The sequence below is a fragment of the Aquarana catesbeiana genome, linkage group LG02 (genome assembly GCF_042186555.1).
Source record: "Aquarana catesbeiana isolate 2022-GZ linkage group LG02, ASM4218655v1, whole genome shotgun sequence".
NCBI classification, from domain to species: Eukaryota; Metazoa; Chordata; class Amphibia; order Anura; family Ranidae; genus Aquarana; species Aquarana catesbeiana.
Window position 1 is genome coordinate 113,203,446 of NC_133325.1, and position 23,527 is coordinate 113,226,972.

At 43.2% G+C, this 23,527-nt stretch overlaps 1 protein-coding gene across 1 annotated transcript in view; it reads right to left on the bottom strand.

Annotated features, from left to right (window-relative positions):
• The window catches only part of USPL1 (ubiquitin specific peptidase like 1), a 70,952-nt gene that overhangs the window by 27,627 nt on the left and 19,798 nt on the right, over positions 1–23,527 (bottom strand). The window contains exons 3-5 of the mRNA XM_073613363.1: positions 22,526–22,654; positions 7,649–10,514; positions 6,988–7,074 (exon numbers count right to left, since the gene is read on the bottom strand). Of these exons, the coding sequence (XP_073469464.1) occupies positions 6,988–7,074; positions 7,649–10,514; positions 22,526–22,654 (3,082 nt within the window). The remainder of the gene's footprint in view (positions 1–6,987; positions 7,075–7,648; positions 10,515–22,525; positions 22,655–23,527) is intronic.

Consider the following 23,527-nt stretch of genomic DNA (forward strand, 5'->3'; position numbering starts at 1 on the left):
GATTGTGTGTAAAACTGACTGCTTCCACCTGACAGGCAGGAGTCTTTTGGGTGGCTGTGTTGCACCCCCAGTAACGGCGCCCTTGCCATGTATTCCAGGCTCTGCTTGCCTGGAACTGACATGGCGGGTGGAGGTGAGGGAGGAGAGCGGACGCACGTCCACTCTCCTCACATGCTTATTGGTGACCAGGAAAGTGTGTATGACGTCACTTCTGGGTCACCCTGTCACTTTCCCTGACCAGCATAGCCAGGAACGAATGTATTGCAATGCAATCTGCATATATATCTGCAATACATCCAGTGGAGCCCAGAGGAGACATGCAGGGTCCAGTCTTATTAAAGAGAACCTGACATAAAAGAATTCATCATATATGGTACTCTGTCCCCAGTGTGATAAAAAATAAATAAATAAAAAAAGAAGTTGTTTAATTGCAAAAAAATAAATTTACACCCAGGCACATAACACCCCCCTCCCCCTCCAATTTTTTTTTTTTTTTAAGCCCCCCCATTGAAAGCACAAATGTAAAACACACCTGTCAGGGGCACCTACACTCGAAAATGTAGATTTCGATACACGTTACGTATTGCCAGGCACACTGGTAGTGAGCAATAATTTTATAGGAGCTTTTGAAGTGTTGCCTATAGAAAATATAGGGTACTGAAGTTTGTCAACTTTGTGTGGGCCTGTGAAATGACAAGGTTTGACATATTTGGTATATATTTACTCGGAGCAACCTCATCTTTTATATTTTGCCAAAAATTAGGGTAATTTATTGCATTTGTTTGCCCTAAAATTCACTTTAGTGTGATTTTTACAGAGATTTTGCATCTCCTAGGCCTTTGCGGTAATATCGTGTTACATAAAAAATTGGAACTACTACTATTTTATTCTCTAGGGTGTCTGCTTTCAGAAAATATATAATATTTTGGGGTTTTGTGTAATCTTCAGGTCGTAACATTTTTAAAATGTGTGCAAAAAAAAAAAAAAAAAAGAAAAAAATGCAAAAACGCCCGGCAGCAAAAAAAGGTTGGGGGAAAAAAAAAAAAAAGTAAGATTCACAACGAAAGAAAATGAAGCTACCCAAGTAAATGCACTGCCACATAAGAGCAGACTCTCTCTTAAGCCTTATTTCCATCATGCTGCAGAAAGCATCTATAAAATAAGCCTGGAGCATGTGGGTGGCACACCAATGTACAATAAAACAAGGCTAATTTGCTGAGAATTAGATTCAGCAACATTTACTCTAGAAGCCAAAACCTACTCAATTTCATACCTGGCAGCTGTCATTCCATTTACACTAGACTGCAGTCCGAATAGTCCAAAAACGTATTAGTCACTTCGTAGACACCTGAAATGAAGGGGTGCCACCTAATTAAAAAATAAACTGCACATGAAAGTTTTAAAGCAATTGACAGAGGTGCCTCCAGTGACAAAGGGGGTAACTAGTTTTACAAACCAAGATTTAAAAAATAATGTACAGTAAAATGACTAGACGTTTAGTGAAAATTATTATGGGATTGGAGGTCTTTTCTGATTAAAGTGATTTGTGCCACAGGAAAAAGTATAGTTATTTTTCTGTTTAATGTATTTATATTGTATTTAGACAAATCTCAGGAGTCAGGATGTTAAAGAAAAAAAAAAGAAAATAGCTGTTGCCGAACCTTCAAGTGATGTGAATAGAACCATGTCCCTTGGCTCCTTAACACACCTGTACTATAAATTTCTTAAGAGCTGGTATCAAAAGATGCCAAGACATACTTTCTCATATTGGCTGATCCTTCCGCAGTGCCACCAGAGCTCGCCAAAGTGCCTGTGTAGGTACTAACTTCATGAAAGCCATGGGGTTGATTTACTAAAGGGAAAAAGACTGTGCACTTTGAAAAGTGCAGTTGCACTCTACAAGAGCAGTTGCTCCAGAGCTTAGTAAATGAGTAGAAGCTCTGCTGACTCCCGTCATCCAATCACATGCAAGCAAAAATGCTGTTTTTTTAATTTTCCTTGCACAAGATTGGGAACTCTTTGCAAAGTCAAGGCTTACCGCATTTACTAAGCTCTGGGGCAATTGCACTCAGAGGGCAACTGCACTCTGCAAAGTGCACAGTCTATTTGCCTTTAGTAAATCAACCCCCATGCGTCCTGTCCACATTCTGTGCAGTAAAAGCATTCATGTACTGCACTGTCCTTACAGAAACCCTTTAAACTGGTATGCTGTTTCCAAGATTGGACTGGCTACATAAGTTTGCATTAGTCTATAACCTATTCTACATCTATTCAGAAACCTACTTATTCTGTTTTGAAATTTCTCAGGTTCATCTAATTGAAGCCTTTCTTTGTGTAAAAATTTTCCACTACAAAAAAGGGAAATATCAGTTTATTACAGGAGATTGTGGCTGTAGAAAATCCCTCAGCCATGCAGAAGACAAATGACATGCACTGAACACTGCAGACCATCGTACCAGGTTTAACGTGGCATAGAATAGGGGGAATGTGATCTGGACCCTCACAGTACACATTTTGACTGTTTGTAACAGAGTATGAACGTCTCCTGTGGATCTCTGTTTACCAAAGATTTAAAAGCAAGTCCCAGTATGTCCCCATAGGGAATGTGAATACATTATGGCTTTGCACCAGTTAGATTTTCATAAAGAAAGGTGTAATGCACGGTTTTATTGTGCATCTCTTTTTCAGTCCTACAACACTGATGAACCTGTGTTCACAGCATATGTGGGATAGCAATAAGGATTAGCGTTGCACTCGAACAATTGTCTGACCTGCCCTTCTTTATAAAAGTTGCGCTAGAGGAAAGGCATAGATTTATAGGCAGTGTGCATGTACCATCATAGATAGGCAACAGTTCTATTGTAATAAGTAAATGCACATAACTAGCTACCTTCATTGAGCTATGGTTTCCAACACTATTATGTCTAAAAGAAATGATCTCACATCAACTATTAGGCTTCATTCACGTGGATTGAAGAGCCCCATACAGCACCAAGATCAATATGATTTTTTGTGTAGCATTGAGCTGTGTACAAGCAGCCTATAAGTGAATGGAGATCCAGTGGTTGTGCAATCTCACTTGCACAGCCAAGTTCAACAGGCAGACAAGCATGGGTGTATGGCCCCAAATGCAGACAGTGCGACACACCACACTGCGAATCACATGCGATGTCTGTGCGATACAAACTCAGCCATATAGATTGTATGGCGGAATTTGCATAGCATTCGGACCAAAGTCGTGCAGGACCCTTTTTTTGGTCCGCACCAGAATCGGATCGCATGGGTGTGAACACCCATGCAATCTGATTGCTGTCTGAATCGACAGTTCACACTGCTATATGCAAAACCAATCTGGGGGTGTCATCAACTGAATTGACACTCCCAGCCATTTGAATTAGGACTTATTATTTGTTTATAGGATTTGAATATTGGCTTCTCACATTAGTATACTATGTTGGTGATTTTTTTATGAAATGTAAAATTTGCATTTCACACCGATATTAAACCCAAGGTTTTCCTCCAGCACAGCTTTCAAAAACGAGCAACGTACTGTTCAGGGCTCTGTACTTATGTAAATAAAGCCTTATCTTAAAATTTCATCACCAATAGTATTATTTCATTACAGGTCTAAATGGTGTACATAGAGATATTTTCCCTCAGACACCCCAAAAAAAAAAAAAAAAAAAGAGAGAGAGCTTTACCCATATTTCTATTTTATTACTGTTCCCTTTTTAAGTTGCTTATAATGACAGATTTAAAGCAGACCTTAAAGCCCCTTTCACGCATGCGGACCATTCAGATCCGCCTGTCAGTTTTATCAGGCGGATCTGAACGGTCGCTCCATACAGCTCTATGGAGCGTCAGATGTGGATCGGACCAGATGAAAACGGACAGGCGTTCCGTAATCATCAGATCCCCCCATAGGGGAGAGCGGACTCTCTGACAGGTTCATCTGCCGGGTAAGCAAGCGGAGTAGTGAAAACAGACAGCCCCGTGTGAAAGGGGCCCAAGTCATTTTTTCATCTTTCCATCTATTAAATCTTCTGTCCTTGTCATTTTAACTTTGGATAGTAAAAACCTTATACAGCCCACTTCCTGTTTGTCTTGTGCCAGGAAGGGGGAGGGGATGAGTCATAAGAGGGCCAATGAGGGCTGCAGAGCTGGAGGTCTGCCTCTGTGTAAATCCAGGAAGTGAACAGGCAGCAGCTTCAGCTGCCCACAGTTAAAATGGCTGCAGCCAGACTTGGTGGAGGAAGATTTCTGCAGCATATTCGGCATAGTACAGAATCACAGTATATATAAAAAAAATATGTAAATGGTTGGAGGGAAGCTTCAGAAATTGTCAAGATGTTTTAATTACAAAAAATGTGAGCAGACTGCAGTTCCTCTAACTTCATACACACTTTGTAGTAGCTTGAGTGCTTGCTTGGGCGTTTTCTATCTCTGCCTGTCTGATTGCAGAGTATAAACATAGTAGAGAGGGGAAATGTAACTTGCATAATTTACCAGTAACTGTACGCATCATCAGGCAGAACCAGTGAACTTTGTGAGCACCCCAGCAGTATTCTAGTTTGTTCCAACCCCTGTAACTGCCACTTTTGTATTTTGTCCATGAGGCTTTATGCATTTGAGCACCAAATATTACATTTTTATTTCGTATACAGGAAAAACCTCACCATCGACGATTGCTGTTTTTTCTGCTTCTGTTGACAGACCGTTCATATATGGAGGGGCATGCTGTATTTTTATGATGTACTGCTGCGTGCATGGCATTACATGATTTCCACCTTTACTCACAGAATCTCAAATAATGTGCCACCTTAATTTCATGGTCACGGATTATTATAAAACACTTCTACCTAGAGCTCAGTGAACCTATTTTTGCCCATATTTCTCTTCTGGGTCACAGGAGTGCACTTACTTTTGCTCTCCAGTGATGTCACAAAGCTGCTCCAGGCTCAGGAAGGATTTCCAAAATATTGTTGGGATCCACCCAGCTGCCTGATGGCTGGCTCCAACCCTCAGCGCAGACCAATTTAACTGCATGTACCCCCTTTCCAGCCCAGCGCTCCTCTGTGCTCTGGAGGGGCAGAGCAGAGAATGGTAACTGACAGTCACTGCTCTCCACTCTGGGAAGACCGAGAACTGAGCGATTAATGGTCATTTGTTTGCTCAGTTCTCGGTCTTAAAGCTAGCAGGGGACAGCTGCAGCACCAAGGCGAGCATGGTTTTTATTTTTTTTATTAACACCAAAATTCTGCTTTAAAATTTTGTAACCAGAATAATAAGATAACATGCAATTAGAAAACTCATGAGTGCTGCATGAAAGTCAGCTATTGTAAAAGCTTAAAGGAATAGTTCACCTTTACCAAAAAACTGCCGATGCAGTTATAGGGAGTCTGTAGACCAAAACTGTGCAGCTTTGAGCACTGTTGGATAATGCCCTTGTTATAGATGAACCAGTTACGTATCTCCTGAGGCCTAAATAAATAACTCCCAGAGATGGCATCATCTGGTTCTACATTGTTTACCAAGTCTCTCCCAGCCATTACTTTGCACTTCCACCATCATAGGAGTAAGTTCTTTCTCCAATTCACAACCCCTCAACATGCCTCTCTCCTCTGACACAGTAGCTCTGAGCTCAGTATTTGAGAGCTCGCTGTTGTAACGGTTGTGCAGTAACAGCTGGGAGTCTCTTAGCAACATCCTAGCAACAAGGCAGGATGAGATGATGATGACAAAATACCTGGGAGTTTTTAACTGCTTCCGGTCCAGCCGCCGCAGTTGTACTGCAGCAGGTTGGCTCCCCTGCGTGAAACCATGTAGCTATACGTCGGGGGTCCGGATAGCAGGCGCGCATCGCTGGAGGCGCGCGCCCACTGCACAGCGGGGGTTCTGATGCTCGCCGGCCATGAGCGATCGTGACCAGGAGACACAGAACAGGGACAAGTGTGTGTAAACCTGTTCTGACAGGAGTGACAGATCGTGTGTTCCTATTAGCTAGGAACCATGATCCGTCACTTCCTCTAGTTAGTCCCCTCCCCCTTGTTAGAATCACCTCCCAGGGAACACAGTTAACCCCTTCACCGTCCCCATAGTGTTAACCCCTTCACTGCCAGTGACATTTTTACAGTAATCAATGTATTTTTAATCACACTGATCGCTGTATTAATTGCCAATGGTTCCAAAAACATGTCAAAATTGTCCGATGTGTCCGCCATTATGTCGCAGTCACGATAAAAAAAAAAAAAAAAAAAAAAAAATTGCAGATCACCACCATTACTAGTAAAAAAAATAAATAAATAAAAATTCTATAAATCTATTTCCTAATTTGTAGACGCTATAACATTTGCGCACACCGAAATACGCTTATTGCGATTTTTTTTTTACCAAAAATATATGTAGAAGAATACATATGGGCCTAAACTGAGGGAATTAAAAAAAAAAAAAAAAAAAAAAACGCAATGGGGATATTATAGCAAGAAGTACAAAATATTGTGTTTTTTTTCAAAATTGTCGCTCTTTTTTTGTTTATAGCACAAAAAAAAAAAAAAAAAAAAAAAAAAAAACGCAGAGGTGATCAAATACCACCAAAAGAAAGCTCCATTTGTGGGGGGAAAAAAAGACGTCAATTTTGTTTGGTTACAACGTCGCACGACCGCGCAATTGTCAGTTAAACGACGCAGTGCCAAATCGCAAAAAAAAGCTCTGGTTAGGAAAGGGGTAAATTCTTCCGGGGCTGAAGTGGTTAAGTTGGGCTTCTGAGGTATGTAAATCGCCTAAATCTATAGCAAGGGCATTATTCAACTTTAGTCAAAGCTGCACATTTTGTTTTCACTTACAGACGCCCCTTACTCTAGGCAATGTCAGCCATTTACAGCTGCTCTAAAATACAACAAAAATGTCTCTAAGGGAAAGTAACAATAAAACTGACCAGACAGAGCAGACATTGTGAATATACAACCAAACAACAAACAAAATTCTTACCCAATTCACACTTCAAAAGTGGCTTTAATGTGTCAAATATGTGCATTCGGACTTTATTGAGACAGGTTTCAGATTTTGTTGGCCTTCCTACAAGAAAAATAGATGCGGATTTAGCTTGGTGAAATTCCCAAAAGCGAGGAGAGTACACAACAGCAAAAAATACCTATGTATAATTTACCAGAGATAAACAAGGAGAAAGCCAACTCTAATATTGAAATAAATGTTTGTGGGAAAACAAATAATATCTCCGGGAGATCCTCTTAATTGATGCCTGTGTACACAAGGCTTATTTTAAATCATATTTTACCCACATAACGCCAATAAATTGACTAGTATCTGTGTGTTCCATTCAAATTCCAGAACAGGCTTTTATTTCTCCCTGTCACTACATTGGGGATATTTTACTTTTTATCCTGTTTTTTTCAAAAGCACTATAAATTAACAGAGTGGGAAAAATTAGAGCATCAGACTGGGTGTCCATCTACATTCATTCAGATTTCTTGCTGTTGTGTTACCCAGTATACCAGCACAGGATAACACTACATCTCAAGAACCGGGAGACAAGCAAAACTAAAAATCTGACATATCTATCCTTTATTACTAAAACAAGAGTTCCACTTTAACATGTGAGAATAAAAATGTATGGTGGAAGGAAGCTCACCTGTTTGTTTTTTTTTGGTAATCTGTTTGCACAATGCAGTGGCTTCATTGTATTTGGCAAAAAGGTTGAGAATGAGGGATTCTTTATCGTTTTCATGCTTTGCCACAAAGAAACCAAGAGTTCTGGACTGCACCAGAGCTGATAATATGCAATCTAACCAACATAAAGATTTTCGGTTCTTCCATTGCAGGAGTCTCTGGGAGTTCTCGAAAGTTCTGGCTTTAAGTGTCTCATTAAAAGGACTTTGCTCTACATTCATTACAGAAAGGTCTAAGGACCCACTTTCAATGCTTTCATTGCTCAGAGTGCCTGCTGAAGACAAAGTATCTGACAAATGGATACTATTCTGAAGATCATCATTACTGAGGTTTGGGTTTGTTACTTCCAACTTGTTTGTTTCGGTGTCCTGAACACATAGTTTGTCTAGCCTAGCTTGCAATATATCTCCTTCTTTTGGCTGTTTGCAATCTGCAGAAATGGTTTCCATTAGATCCGTATCACATGTAGGACTGGGGACTGCTGATAACTGATCTTCCATGCGGTGCTCAGGCTGTATGTCTAGCAACAGGTCAGGTAGGAGAGTATTTTCAAAGGAAATTTTCTTAGGGGTCCTTTTAGATTCTGCTGAATCTATTAGTGGGGCATCAGCTTGGTCTCCACTACCAATGTCTTCTATAGCAGTAAATGTATCATGCAAAGGAAGACAGGCCTCTGTCTCTACTAGATCTTCTGCTTGTGAACAAGGAGTTAGGGCACTTGCATTGTTCTCTAACTGGCTGTTCGTCAGGGGGGCAGGGATTTTAGCATTATCCCCATCATCCACATCCATAGCAGAATTTATGTTATATGAAGAACCAGCGACATCAAGATCAGAATTATCTTTCATGAGTGCAGCCTGAATGTTGCGAAGAGGTGTGCTCACTCCACATGGTTCCATAGAGTCTTGGTTCAATTTCTTAGTTCCTAATAAAGAATGGTCTGGTAAAGGTGTGATCTCTTTCTCTGCGCTACTGTCATCTTTTTCAGATACAGAGCATACTGTATTACAGACCCCTATCAGGGAGGAATCCTCATGCACAGACATAGTCACTGGAGGGGAGTCTAAGGGCGTAATTCCATTACAGACACTCTTCTGATAGCTGTAAATCCGATCCAGTCGCTCTGACGTCAAAGTATTGGGTATTATTATTTCTGCAGAGGTCACACGAGGACTGTTTTTCTCTATGGGTCTATATGGTGTAGCACAAGGGGTTAAAGGCACATCACTTAAGCACTTCTCCTGTGACTGGCACTCTGGAAGGGTTTCCTGCACTAAAGCAGATGTAGTGGCTGTTTCAGAGCTGTTTTGTTGGCAGTCTCCCATGATATCAGCCTGGTCTGATAAATGATTTTCCAGTAAAGAGGCTCCTTCTGGACTAACAACCCTGCTGGAAACCACAGCAGCATCTGCCATACAAGATGTGGCAGGCAAATTTAATGAGGAATCCACTTCTAAAGAGCGTTCAGGTTGGATATCTTCCACTAAGTGAGAAGAGGTTGTTTCAACATGCATTTTCTCAGTACCTTCCGCCAGCTGTAGAGACGCAGACAAGGGACAGACCTTCAAAGGTGCAGCTGTGAGCTCTTCAATAGCTTTCATAATAGAAGCCATAGAGCAGGGTGGCTCACACACATCCACAGAACCATTGTCTGATAAACACGGGGGCTGAATGTCATGCAATGAATAGGAGGCACTTGTCATTTGGCAAGAATTTTGTGGCAAGTGAAACACAGGTTCTAATGCTCCTACAGGGTTATTTTTGTTCTCTTCAGCAGCAGCTTCAACATGATGCTGAGAAACAGATTTTAATGAAGTTTTGTTCAAATTCTCTTCAGATTTATCCTGTTCTGGAACAGGAAACACTTTACTTTCAAATGATGTAGATTGACTGGCCTCAATGAATTCACATGGTATTGACAAACCTCTGTCTTGATTATCCTCTGCACAGCTGCCATCTACTGTAGCAACGGTGTTGTGCAGTAAATTCTCTGTGCACTGCAGTAAGTTGGAGACCCTGCTATCACTGAAATCTTGTGGAGTCTTCTGTATAACATCACATGGCTGTGCTGGCTCCACATCTCCCAAGGAACTCAGAGAAACTGGCATAGCACTCTCTCCATTGCAAAGGGTACTTGACACTTCCTTGTTCTTCATTTGTGAACAGAGCTGATTCTGCAGGAGCCCAGTAGGCAAATCCTTAGTTTTAGAAAATATCACAGATTCTGAAGATAATTCACCGTCTTCCAGAATGCCTGGGCTTCCATTCAAAGTGATCTTGTTTTCGTGATTTAAATTTTTTTTCATTTCAGGCAAAGGAGATGGCTCTGGCTTCTTCAGTTCCTTTTCCTCGATTTCCTCTAGGTCCTCAGTTTCAGACACCGTATTTGAGCTCTTACTAGCATCACTGGTGCTATATGACTTATCTATCATTCTAACATCTTCACTTTGCAGCAGTCCATCACAAAGCCTATTTAGAACAGGGGCAGAACTGAATAAATCTGCAGTTTCTGGCACATCTAGTTTTGTAACCTCTATATCCTCAGTTCGACCACACTGGGATATTCCTGAAGGTGTTGTATCATGTTCCCTTGGTGGCACACTTTGCGCAGATGTACTGCTTTCAGCTTGAGCAGAAGCAGCTGCATTTATGGGACTGTACTGACCAAGGAGAGGCAAATCAGTCTTTGACCGCTTCACATTTGGCTGGGGTGGGGGTGACAGCTCTGAGATACTCCTCTTTATTTGTTTGCTTGGGCAGGGATTCTTCAAGTCTGGAGTGTTCGTGATTATGTTATCCAAGGGGGTGTATCCCAGGGGATAAATACACTATTAAAAAAAAAATTAGAAATTAATAAAATGTTAAACCAATAAGGCCAACATAATAACTCACAGCACACAATTAAAAGACATTGATGAAATGCTTACATGTAAGCTATTGTACCTGCTAAAGTATATGGAATAAATTTGCAGCCAATGGTTAAATGGTTAAATGGTCGGTATTGCTCCGGCCGGACTTCTAGCTCGCCGCCACCAACTGCGGGTGCTATGGCCACAATGTTCGACTTCTCCCCGATATTCAAAATTCATAGTAGAAAGTCTCACACTTTTGCCAAATCTTTTTTTCCCCTTCCCATTAAACTTTATTCAGCTGTATATGATACAAACAAGCATAACATCTCCTGCCAGATCCTGCTCTTCACCCTCTGTGTTTTACCCCATTGGCAGCTTAGATACAGATGTGAAAAGCAGTTTTACACCAATTGTAATAGAGCCCTAAAGTGATCGTTACATTAATAGAAAATAAATACTTTGTAAACATGTCATACTTTCCTGCTCTGTGCAGTGGTTTTTACACAGGGCAGCCCGGATCCTCCTCTTCTCGGGTCCCTGGCTGAAGGTAGAGGTAACCTGTTATAAAAATACTATTTTTTTTATCGTACATCATGGGACACAGAGCCTTACGTAATTACTTAATGGGACGTCCCATAGCAATGCTACTTGAGGGGAGGGAGACACAACCTGTAGGGCACCCCCAGACCTGAGGAATTATACTGCTGCCTGCAGCACACTGCGCCCGAAGGCGATATCCTCATTCCTCATTACACCCACTTGATAAAATTTTGTGACTGTATGCACTGAAGACCAAGTTGCGGCCTTGCAGATCTGAGCCATGGAGGCCTGGTGACGCACTGCCCAAGAAGCGCTAACCGCTCTGGTAGAGTGCGCCTTAACTTGAAATGGGGGAATTTTACCCTTTCAATCATAAGTTTGAATTATCACTTGCCGAATCCACTTAGTGACAGTGGATTTCGACGCTGCCTGTCCTTTCTTAGGACCCTCTGGCAGAATAAATAAGACATCAGTCTTACGAATCTGAGGAGTTGCCTTTAAATAGATCTTCACTGCTCTTACCACATCAAGACAGTGTAGTGACTTTTCTTCCTTGGAACCTGGTTTTTGACAAAACCATTGCAGGACAATATCTTGGTTCAGGTGAAAACCTGAAACTCCTTTTGGTAAAAAGCTTGGAAGAGGGCGTAACACCACTCTGTTCTCACGAATAATCAAATATGGCTCTTTACAAGAAAGAGCAGCCAATTCTGAAACCTTCCTTGCTGAGGATATAGCAACCAAAAATACAAACTTTCTTGTCAAAAGGACTAATGCCGCGTACACACGAGCGGACTTTACGGCAGACTTTGCCCGGCAGACTTTGACGGACTTTACGAATGAACGGACTTGCCTACACACGATCAACCAAAGTCCAACGGATTCGTACGTGATGACGTACGACCGGACTAAAACAAGGAAGTTTGTAGCAAATAGCTGCCCTAGCGTCGGTTTTTGTCCGTCGGACTAGCATACAGACGAGCGGACTTTTCAACCGGACTCGAGTCCGTCGAAAAGATTTGAAACATGTTTCATTTCTAAGTCCGTCGAACTTTTGGGGAAAAAAAAGTCCGCTGGAGCCCACACACAATCGAATTGTCGACGAACTCCGGTACGCCGGAAAAGTTTGCCAGAAAGTCCGCTCGTGTGTACGCGGCATAAGGGAATATGCTGGATCAGTTCAAATGGCTGTTTTTGTAACGCTGACAAAACTAAATTCAAGTCCCAAGGGCTCAAGGGCGATTTAACTGGCGGATTAATCAGCATCACCCCTTGCATAAAACCCAGGACTAAAGAATGCGTAGCAAGCGGTCTTTGAAATCAAAATCGATAAGGCTGAGACTTGGCCCTTAATAGTACTCATGGCCAACTTCATCTCTACGCCTAATTGTAGAAAGGCAAGAATTCTGTCTATGGATATATCTCCAAGGGAGCCAACCCTTGGATTCACACCAGGAAACATAATCCTTCCAAACTCTATAATATATAGTTCTGGAAGCTGGTTTCCTTGCATTAAATTAAAGTTGAGATAACTGACTTGGAAAGCCCACGTTTCTTTAGACTGTGGGTTTCAATAGCCAGGCCGTTAAATTTAGCGTTCGGAAAGTAGGATGGAATATTGGCCCCTGTGAGAGCAGGTCTGGCCTTAGTGGGAGGGGCCATGGACCCTCCACTACCATCTTTACGATTTCTGTGTACCATGACCTTCTGGGCCATGCTGGTGGTACCAGAATTACAGGCTCTTTCCAGCTTCATCCTGCAAAGAAGTCATGGCAGCAACTGAATGTGGGGGGGGGGGGGATGCAGAGATCAGCGAGAACTGATCCCACGTGGTTACCAGCGCATCTGTTCCACATGCGAGTGGATCCCTTGTCCTGGACACAAAATTGACCAACTTGATGTTGAATCTGGACGCTAGAAGAGGATCTACGTCCGGAGTCCCCCATATTTGGCAAACAGCCCGAAAAACTTTGGGGTTAAGAGACTATTCCCACGGGAATAACTGCTGGCGACTTTAGTCCGCCTGCCAATTCTCTACTTTTGGAATGAAAACTGCCGATAGGCATGGGACATTCTTTTCTGCCCAAGTTAGAATATGGTTCACCTCTCTCTGAGCTGAGAGACTCTTGGTGCCCCCTTGGTGATTGATATAGGCCACAGCCGCGGCATTGTCGGATTGGATCCTGACAGGACAATTCTTTAACCTGGAAGCCCAGGTTTTCAGAGCCAGATGCACTGCCTGAATCTCTAGGATGTTGATGGGCAGGGTCCTTGACCACTGTCCCTGGACAGTAGTTTTCTCTAGTACTACTCCTCAACCTAAAAGGCTGGCATCTGTCGTTACTACTTTCCAGATAATTGGTCCGAAGGATTTCCCTTTCAGCAGATTCTGGGTTAGTAACCACCAACTGAGGCTTTGGGACAGCCGCATTGGCTAGTCCAAAGCTTGGATCATTTTGTTCCAAGCAGACAGGCTACTGTTTTGTAACAGTCTCGAATGGAACTGTGCATAGGGAACTGCTTCGAATTAAGCTACCATCTTTCTTAATAATCTTATGTTGAGGGATCTCTTTTTGACCTGACCATCTGCACCAGCTCTTGTATGGATCTGATCTTTGCCGGAGGCAAGAACACCCTTTTCTGGGCTGCATCTATGATCAGGCCCAAATACTCCAGCTTTCTTAGCCGTTTTACGGAAGACTTCTCTAGGCTGAGAATCCAAGCCAGACTTTCCAGGTAACTGGTTGTAATGCGTACACTTTGCTCCAAGCGAGCCACTGACTGGTCTATTAACAATAGATCGTCTAGGTACGCCAAGACTGTCATGCCCTGTTCCCTTAGCCTGGCTAGAAGTGAGGCCATCACCTTTGTGAACACACGGAATTACACTATGTGGCCCTTTTTGTTCTCCCCCCTTTAATTCCATTTAGTGCATCCACAGACATCCTATCACCGTCCCTCATGAGATACACCTACATTGTTACTTACCACCTCAAGTATAGCCGGGCGTCCCTGTTCCAGCCATCTGAGGATTCCAGTGTTCATTCCCATTGGTTGTTTACACAACACAAGCCCGTTTGACTCACAGAACATATGCTCTTGTGGGTTCAAACGCTCCGGTAAGCCTCCCATTTTTCGGTGGTGGTACTTCTCACTTCCGTCACATATCCTGCTCACAGTTTGGATACTCACACAAAGTTTTTATTTCAATTGGAACTTTGAACTACACTTTGAACATTTTTCACTTGGACTTTTCTTTAGATATTCATCACTAGTTATAGTGTTTAATATTTTTGTATATATGTTTTATAACTTTCAGTGGTGATTATTTGGGTTCAGTACCCTTTGATCGATACACATGTCAAGTCACATTTTTCATAAGCACTACACTATTTGGTTGTTAGCTGCTATCCTCTCTAGGCAGCGCAAAATTACTTGTTACACCAACGTTTGATCTCAGAAAACGAGACGGTGGAGACTCACGAAATTCTGGTTTGTATCCTAGAGACAAAGTGGAGAGAATCCATCTGTCCTGAATTTCCCTTTGCCAGACTTCAGAAATCTTCCCCCCACTCTGGTGAGGGAGGGGGGGGGGGGGGGGGGACGCCTCTTCATGAGGCTTTAGTATTCTGTTGTGGCCCCAGGTCTTCTTTTGTGTTGGGTCTGACCCTGAGGTTTTCCTCTAGAGTCTGACGGCAGAGGCCATCGCCACCCCCTAGAGGCGGATGCCCCTGGCGCAGGAGAAAAAGTCAGTTTATACTTTCTTTTGACTGGCAAAAAGAGTACTCTTTCCACTAGAAATCGTCTGGATATATTTATCCAAATCATCGCCAAATAGTCACTCCCCATGAAAAGGGAAGCTAGTCAGAAGCTTTTTGCAAGGTGCTTCGGCTGACTAATCTTTTAACCAAAAGGATCCTACGCATGTGTACTAGCACAAGTGCAAGGCGGGACCGCCTGGTGAATAGAATCCTTCATAGCATCTATGGCAAAACATAATGCTTTTGGTAGTTCGGCCAACTCACGGGCCTGTTTTGCAGGGAGCTCTTTAAGAGCCTCTGTGAATTGGTTCTTTAAGGACTGACAGATTGCTGCAACTGCAGGCTGAGTAATGGTTCCTGCCAAGGAGAAAGAGGATTTTAACAGGAAATCCAACTTCTTATCTGTTGGATCTTTAAGCATTTGTGCATGGTCTACTGGACAAGTTAGACTTTTATTCACACTGGAAACCCCAGCGTCAATTGCTGGAACCTTCCATCTTTTGGTGAATTTTTCCTACACGGGATAGAGAACTGAGAATCTCTTTGGAGGGAGAAAATGCTTATCCGGATGATCCAATTCAGCATAAAAATTCAAGTTAGACTTACCGGTAACTTGTTTTCCTTGAGTCTTTCAGGACAGCACTTGAGAGAGTGACTCCTCCCCTTGCCAACAGGAAACACCTCTTCCACCAAACTTTAAAAGGAGGCTCCTTTCCACACATTGTCAGTAGTAGTAGAGAACCTCCGGCCCCAAACTGGAACACATAATCGAGATATGATTAGTCACAGTATATATATATGAAAAAACAATAGGGCGGGATGCTGCTGTCCTGAAAGACTCAAGGAAAACAAGTTACCGGTAAGTCTAACTTGAATTTTCCCTTATCGTCTTTCAGGACAGCACTTGAGAGGATAATAGAGACTTACCCCCCTAGGGAGGGACCACAGCCTGCAGAACCTTTCTGCCAAAAGCCTGATCACCTGCTGATAGGAGATCCAGTCTGTAATGACGGACAAACGTTAAGTAGCTTGACCACGTAGCCGCCTTACAAATCTGATCTGGGGTGGCACCAGCTCTTTCTGCCCATGTAGTGGCCTGGGCTCTTGTTGAATGAGCCCTAATTCCCAGCGGGGAAGATAAACCCATTTGAGAATAGGCTACAGAAATAGCTGTCTTAAGCCATCTAGCCAATGATGCTTTTGATGCTTGTTGGCCTTTCTTGTTTCCAGAGAAAAGAACAAATAATGAATCTGAAACTCTAAACCCTCCTGTTACTTCCAAATACTGTAATAGGATACGTCTTACGTCTAAATTGTGAAACTGCTCTTCCTTTGCACCCTGAAGGGTTAGCAGAAAAGGTTGGTAGAGTAATCTCTTGAGACCTGTTACTAAAGCTTGCCACTTTTGGCAAAAACCCCGGATCTACTTTAAGGACAACTCTATCAGGAAAAACTGACAAAAAAGGCTCTTTTACTGATAGGGCGTGCAGTTCACTAATCCTTCTTGCTGAAGTAATTGCGACCAGAAAAATAGTCTTCAAAGTTAAATTCTTTAGGGATATGGCCTGTAAAGGCTCAAATGGTTCTTTTGCCAGAGCCTGCAGAACCACCGAGAGATCCCAATTTGGGAAATGCTTCACCGGTACCGGTCTCGACCTGGAAAGTGCTTTGAAAAATCTCATGATCAGAGTTTCTGAAGATAAGGATCTCTCCAGATAAACTCCCAAGGCAGCCACCTGCACCTTAAGAGTGCTGACCGCCAGATTCTTGTCTGCACCCTTTTGCAAAAATTCCAGCACTGAAACTAGGTCTTTAACCCCCCTATGTTCGGAATGACAGAAAGAAACATAGACTTTCCATACTTTGGCGTAAATATCCCTGGTTACCTTTTTCCTACTGGAAAGCAACGTAGCAGTTAAACGTTCTGAAAAGCCTTTGCTTCTCATTAATTGCTCCTCAGATAGCAGGCAGTGAGCTTTAACCTGTCTACCCCTGGATGAAGCACTGGCCCCTGAATCAACAGATCCTGACTGAGCGGGAGATGGCAACATGGTTTGATTGCCAACTGCAGAATCGTGGAAAACCAAGCTCTCTTTGGCCAATATGGAGTAATCAAAATGATTGATACTCTCTCTTTCAGTATTTTCCTCAACACTAGAGGGATTAATCGAAATGGAGGAAAAGCATACCCCAGGTGAAAATCCCACGGATGTGCCAGAGCATCTATCCCCTGAGAGCAAATGTCTCTCTGAAGGGAGAAAAAATTCGGGAGCTGCGTGTTTTGTTTTGAAGCAAACAGATCTACCTGCGGAAGGCCCCAAACACTGGTGATTAATGCAAACACCTTCCTGTTCAGACTCCACTCTGATTCCTGAACTTTTTGTCGGCTCAGATAATCCGCTACTTCGTTCAATGTGCCTTTTAGATGGACTGCGGATAGAGATAGTAAGTGGTTCTCTGCCCACTCCAGAATCTCTACTGACAGTAAGTGAAGGGCCCTGCTTCTTGTGCCTCCCTGTTTGTTCAGGTAGGCTATGGCCGAGGCATTGTCCGACAAAATCTGGACATGGCAACCTATGAGGTTTTGAGAGAAGAAAGCTAATGCTAGGGCAACTGCCTTCAGCTCTCTCCAATTTGAGGATCTTTGGGCCTCGAACTGGGACCATGTTCCCTGCGCTAAGGCTTGACCCATGTGGGCCCCCCATCCCTGCAAACTGGCGTCTGTTGTGACCACTTTCCCGGTCGGAAAAGACCAAAGAAAACCTCTTTGCAGTACCACCTGACTTTTCCACCACCAAAGTGAACGTTTGACTCTGGTGGGAATCTTTACTTTTGTATCCAAACTCTCCGTCCTGTGGTTCCATGTCCTTAGAAGGAACCTCTGGAGAGTCCTGAAATGCAGCCTTGCCCATTGGATGGCTGGCATTGAAGAGGTTAATGTCCCCAGAGCCGACATAACCTTTCGGACTGAAATCAGTTGATTTGTTTGTAGTGCCGTTATTACCCTTTGGACCTTGATCTTTTTCTCTTCTGGGAGAAAAATCTTTTGCTCCACTGAATCTATCAAATAACCCAGAAACAGTACTTGCTGAGCTGGGATGAAATTTGATTTTTGAACGTTCACTATCCACCCTAGTGACTCCAAATGACTGCGGGATCTGTTCAAATCCTCCTGCAACTTTTCCCTGGATGGGGCAAAAAAGAGGAGGTCGTCCAGATATGGAATTACCGCAATCCCCTGGAGTCGAAGAGGGGCGAGAGCTTCCGCCATTATCTTCGTAAAAATACGAGGAGCTGACGACAGGCCGAAGGGAAGGGCCCTGAACTGAAGATGTATAATCTCCTTGCCCATATTCACCGCAAACCTCAGGAACTTCTGGGACTGAGGTGCTACAGGAATATGAAGATAAGCATCCCTCAGATCGATTGATGCCATAAAACAATCTTTTGTCAGAATGTTTCTGACCGTGAAAATTGAGTCCATACAAAACTTTTTGTATAGGACTGACTTGTTCAGGGGTTTTAGGTTGAGGATAAGACGGAAGTTTCCGGATGGTTTTCTTATCAAAAAAATGTGTGAATAGAAACCCTGACCCTGTTCTTCTGGGGATACTGGAATCACTACCCTCTGGTGCCTCAGATCCTTTAAAAGGTTCTTCATGGCCAGAGCCTTTGTTAGATCCCTTGGTAGGTTTGTTACAAAGAATCTTTCTGGCGGGCGATCCGAAAACTCTATCCTGTAACCTTGGGACAGCATGTCCAAAATATACAGACTTTCTGTCATGCTGGCCCAAAGGGGAAGGAAACTTTGAAGCCTTCCCCCCACTGGTACGCACAAGTCATTGTGCTTTACCGGAGGCTGCAGGAGGATGGAAAAGGACATTTCCTTTGCCTTTACCCTTCTGCGATGCCCAATTTTTTCTTTTCTCCTGGGGTTTGGTTTGTTCTTGAGCCCTTTGGGAACGAAAAAACCGTTTGACTGCTTTTTCTTTTTGATGGGAAAAGACTTCTTTTTATCAGCAGTTCTATCTAGAACCGCATCTAAATCAGGTCCAAAAAGCAAGTCACCCAGGAACGGTATCCCACACAGCTTGTTTTTGGATGCCGCGTCCCCCGGCCAAGTTTTCAACCACAGAGCCCTTCTGGCTGAGTTGGCTAGGGCAGCAGATCTAGCTGTCATTTTAATTGATTCCGCTGAAGCATCCGATATAAATGCGACAGCGGCAGACAGAGTTGAAAATGAATCCAAAATTTCTTGTTTTGGTGAGTCTGCTGAGATATGGGCCTTAAGTTGCTCTAACCAGAACTCCATATTTCTGGATACCACTGTAGTTGCCATAGTAGGTTTAAGATTTCCCATGATGGATTGCCAAGCCCTCTTTAGTAGCTGGTCCATCCTTTTATCCATGGGATCTCTCAACACCCCCATGTCCTCGAATGCCAAATCTGTAGACCTCGAGACCTGGGAAAACGCGGCATCTAGTTTGGGGTTTTTGTTCCAAACCGCCGCTGGATCTTCATCAAAAGGGAAATGCCTTTTTAAGGCTTTGGGAAAGAAAGGCTTTCTCTCTGGCTCTGCCCACTCTTTCTTAATAGCTTCAAAAATAACAGAGTGTACTGGGAAATTGCGATTTTTGTGCTCGCTAAGCCCTGCATACATTTTATCATGCAGAGATAACTCCTTTCTTTCCTCCTCCAGACCCAGTGTGGTATAGATTGCTTTTAACAGGCCATCTACCTGTTCTAAAGACAATTTAAATCTTGAAGGTAAATTTTCTCCTTCCTCACCCTCATCAGAATCCTCAGATTGAGAGGGGGAATGTCCCTCTGGGGTAGGAGATGCCTCAGTCTCCATCACCGGGACTATAAGTGAGCCTTGGGAGGATTGTGAGGTAGTAGGCTGACTCAGGGATGGATTTGCTAGGGAAGAGCGAAATGATTGAATAGTCGCATCAAGTTCCTTTTTAACTGATGCAATCAAGTCGCTGCAAGCGGAAGAAGCTTCTTCTTTAACTAGCAAATCAATACAAGCTTGACATAACGTCTTCTTCCATCCTTCAGGTAGCTTGGATTTACATGAAGGACATTTTCTTTTTGCCACTGGATCAGAGCTCTTGGCCTGCCATGAGACAAAAGAAGAAACCATCCCAGTGAGACAACCTGTCCTATACCCAAGGATGCTCACCACAGCTGCACAGTAAGAGCTAACTGCTTTATGTGCCCAGACAGGCCCCTGCCACCGGGGGGGGGGGATAGAGAGAGAGAGAGACCCCACAGTACAGGGAAGACAGTATACAACTGCACCTTACCTGGGCCTTGCTGGTGCCTGTGCCTGTCCCATTTGCTGCCGCCATCGATTCCATCGAGGAGCGCTTGCTGTGTTTGTGTGGCTAAACGCCGGTTCCGGACTCCAATAGCGCCAGTGCGCCGGACCAGAACCGCTAAATAAGCACCAGCCCCGTTCCTCCCCTTTCCCTCTGCGATTTCCGGCGGAAATGACGCCGCACGCCTGTTCCGTGGGCGCCGCCCCCTCCGGATGCCTCACTTCCGGCGGATGGAGCCCCGCTGCCATCCCCAATATGGCGGCGGTGCAATGAGCAACAGGCGGTGGACCTGAGAAAAAAATATAATAAACGGCCACCGCCTGTCTTGCCGCCGCCTAGGAGCGATGCCCACGACAGTCGGACTCACCCTGAGCCCATATGAAGAGGGAGAGGGAGCCCAGCCAGCAGCACTTCACCTCAGCTGTGGAATGGGAGGAACAGCTCTCATGAGGTAAAAAGTGTTTGATGAAAAAAACCAGGAAACCTGAGCTCCCAGGACAGCACCTGAGAGCCCTGACTTCCCCACGAAGGAAACACAAAAACTGACAATGTGTGGAAAGGAGCCTCCTTTTAAAGTTTGGTGGAAGAGGTGTTTCCTGTTGGCAAGGGGAGGAGTCACTCTCTCAAGTGCTGTCCTGAAAGACGATAAGGGAAATAAGCTTTTCTAGTAATGCATGGACCAGAAACGCATGCAAAGGTTGTAAACGTTTCAAAGAACCCAAGGAGGAAACTGGATTTTCAGCTAACTCTGTTAGGGGTAGCATGAAAGTGGAGCGAACCATTTTCGTAAGGATTTGTACCTCAGATTGTGAGGCTGATTCATCAACTGCCGTTTCCTCCGCAGAGGAATAATCGGCTTATTTTTCCTCTCGATCGTCTGAGGGTAATACCTCATCCTGTCCCCCTTGGTAAAGGGTTTGGAGTGGGGGAGAGGGATCTAGCACGCTTTCTATCGCCTTGGATGGAGGATGCGATTAAAGCTTCTATTCTTCCTTCTAAGCCCAGCAGGGCAGAGGAAAATGCATTTTCAGTCACGTATACAGGGGCTGAAGTGTGAGAACCAATCGGTTCCAAAGACTCACCAAGGCTTGCCATATCTGGTATCTCCGGAGAGGATGATAGTGTGGAGGCATGACTGGAGTTCCCAGTGCCTGGGGGTGGAACCTTTGGTAGTAGTAACCTTGGAAGCCATAGTGCTAAGCACAACAGCAGAGGCACTCTAAGAACTGTTCTATTTGCTGAGCAATAGTAGGAAAAACAATGGCAGCATAGATTAATCTGATGCTAAACAATAATGTCTTTTTCCTCTACTGAAAATGCCTGTGGACACTCCTCACGTGCTCCAGCGCTCCCTGTGTCCTGTGGCAGCCTTGGTTCAGCTGCTCTGGTAGACACCTTTAGTTCTCAGAGCATCAGCTTTTAAGCCCTCATGACCATGCAATTACCCGTTAAAGTGATGCAGTGCCAAATTGTAAAAAGTGCTCTGGTCAGGTAGGGGGTAAAACCTTCCGGGGCTGAAGTGGTTAGGATTCTGCCATGTTTTTATTATGGCCCGTGTTCTTGCCTGAAAGATTTCTCATCACTCCTTGTCAAAGGGCAGTAAGTGAAATGAACCTTTGTCAGGTTATTCCTGTCTGGGTCAAGTATAACTAAAGGCAAAAAACTTTTGTATTAGTTTTGGACAGAGTGGTGATGGATTAGAACACCCATCATGTTTTTATTGCGGTCTGTGCCCAGATCCAATCCGTTTGTCCTGTTTACTGTTATCACTGAAAGTAAAAGTAAATCCCAAATTTTGGGTTGTCCCTAGAAAAGTGATAAAGGGGAAATCTTCCAATGGGGACACCATTCATGTGCAAGGATTTCCTCTCACATTGTGGTTTAGCTAAGGGACAAAACGTGACGGTAAATCTCCTCAATGGGACACAAATGCCAAAAAAACTACTGACAGGGGTTGCAACCCTCCCTTACTCTATCCAATGTGAAAAAAAAAGTTATGCCTATAGTTCTACTTTAAGACCCTTCCCAATTTGCTAAAACCTTTTCTTTTTTTGAACAAGACTTCTACTTTGAAAACACATGACTGTCAGGGTGTTTTTATATTTACCTGGAGCTCTGCTAGCTTTTTATTTTTTTGTAACAATATAGGTTTATTAAGGTTTCACAGAGCTTAAAAAGGATACAAGGTAAAGTCCAAGGTGTATGGGGGAACATACACCTTGAATTCTGAAAACAAACACAGCCTGGTCCCTGGACTTCAGCTTAAAAGCTATGTAGTCACTCTGCCCATACAGTACAAAGTAAAAATGCCTTTTAAATCTTAAACCTGTTCTTTAAATCAATGTAGTCAATGCCATCATACCTGTGGCTCAGAGCAGAGGAAGATTGATTGAGTAAAGTTGATGCGGTATGTCTTGAGGACTTGGCTCTGGCCCTTGGCCTTACACAGTGGACACAATCCATCAGGTGGATTTGTAAAGGTGCTACTTTTCTATATAAAAAAGGAAAAAAAAACAACATTTTAGTTTCTGGTCACAGCGACTGGAATTCATTTTTGAGAAACATGATGTTGTAAATCTTGCAAAACAACTTGAAGGCTCATTTAGTAAAGAGTTCTTACTTCCTAAATACTTATTTGAAAGTGCAGTACACATTGCATCCATCCCGTACTGGCCTTACTTAAGCAAATTGAATTATAACTGGATTGGTAGTTAAAGAAGACCTGCACTATGTACAAAAAAAAAAATAAAAAATAAAGAAGGAGGGAATGAGGCTGTCACCACTGATTTAAGATGCTAGTGTCCTGATTGCCTGCGGCTTCAATAATTTCAGCATCACTAACCCAGGACACACATGTAGCGAGTTAATTCAGGGGAAGTCAAAGCTATCCTGTTCTGTCTCTCTAATTCAAAGTACCGAGGCCTTTGCAACCAGGAAACTAGCATTCTAAAAAGCAAAAAGTTGAGCAATTGCAGTTTATGTATTTTGTCAGTGCAGGATTCCCTTAAGAACCGAGAATGCTTTATGGATTAGACACTGGTATCTAAAAAAGTAGATCATGCAACAATTTTAGTGTATGGTAAGGTGTGTTTTCATTAAGACAATGAAGTCTAATAATGAGATGTAAGCCATGATCAGAATCATGAAATACAATAATCTACAAAACTTGGCGGCAAAAAATATAAAAGATTTAATAGTAAATTTACTGAGCAAAGTATTAAAAATGAACTGGGGGATTTAGTGCAAGTTTAGGATCATATAGCAAATATTTTTCTACATTTTACTTTTCTTCTCACACTAATTTTATGTAAAATACCGTTTCAGTACACCTAATGGCTGCCTCAAAGTAACGTTAGAAGCTACT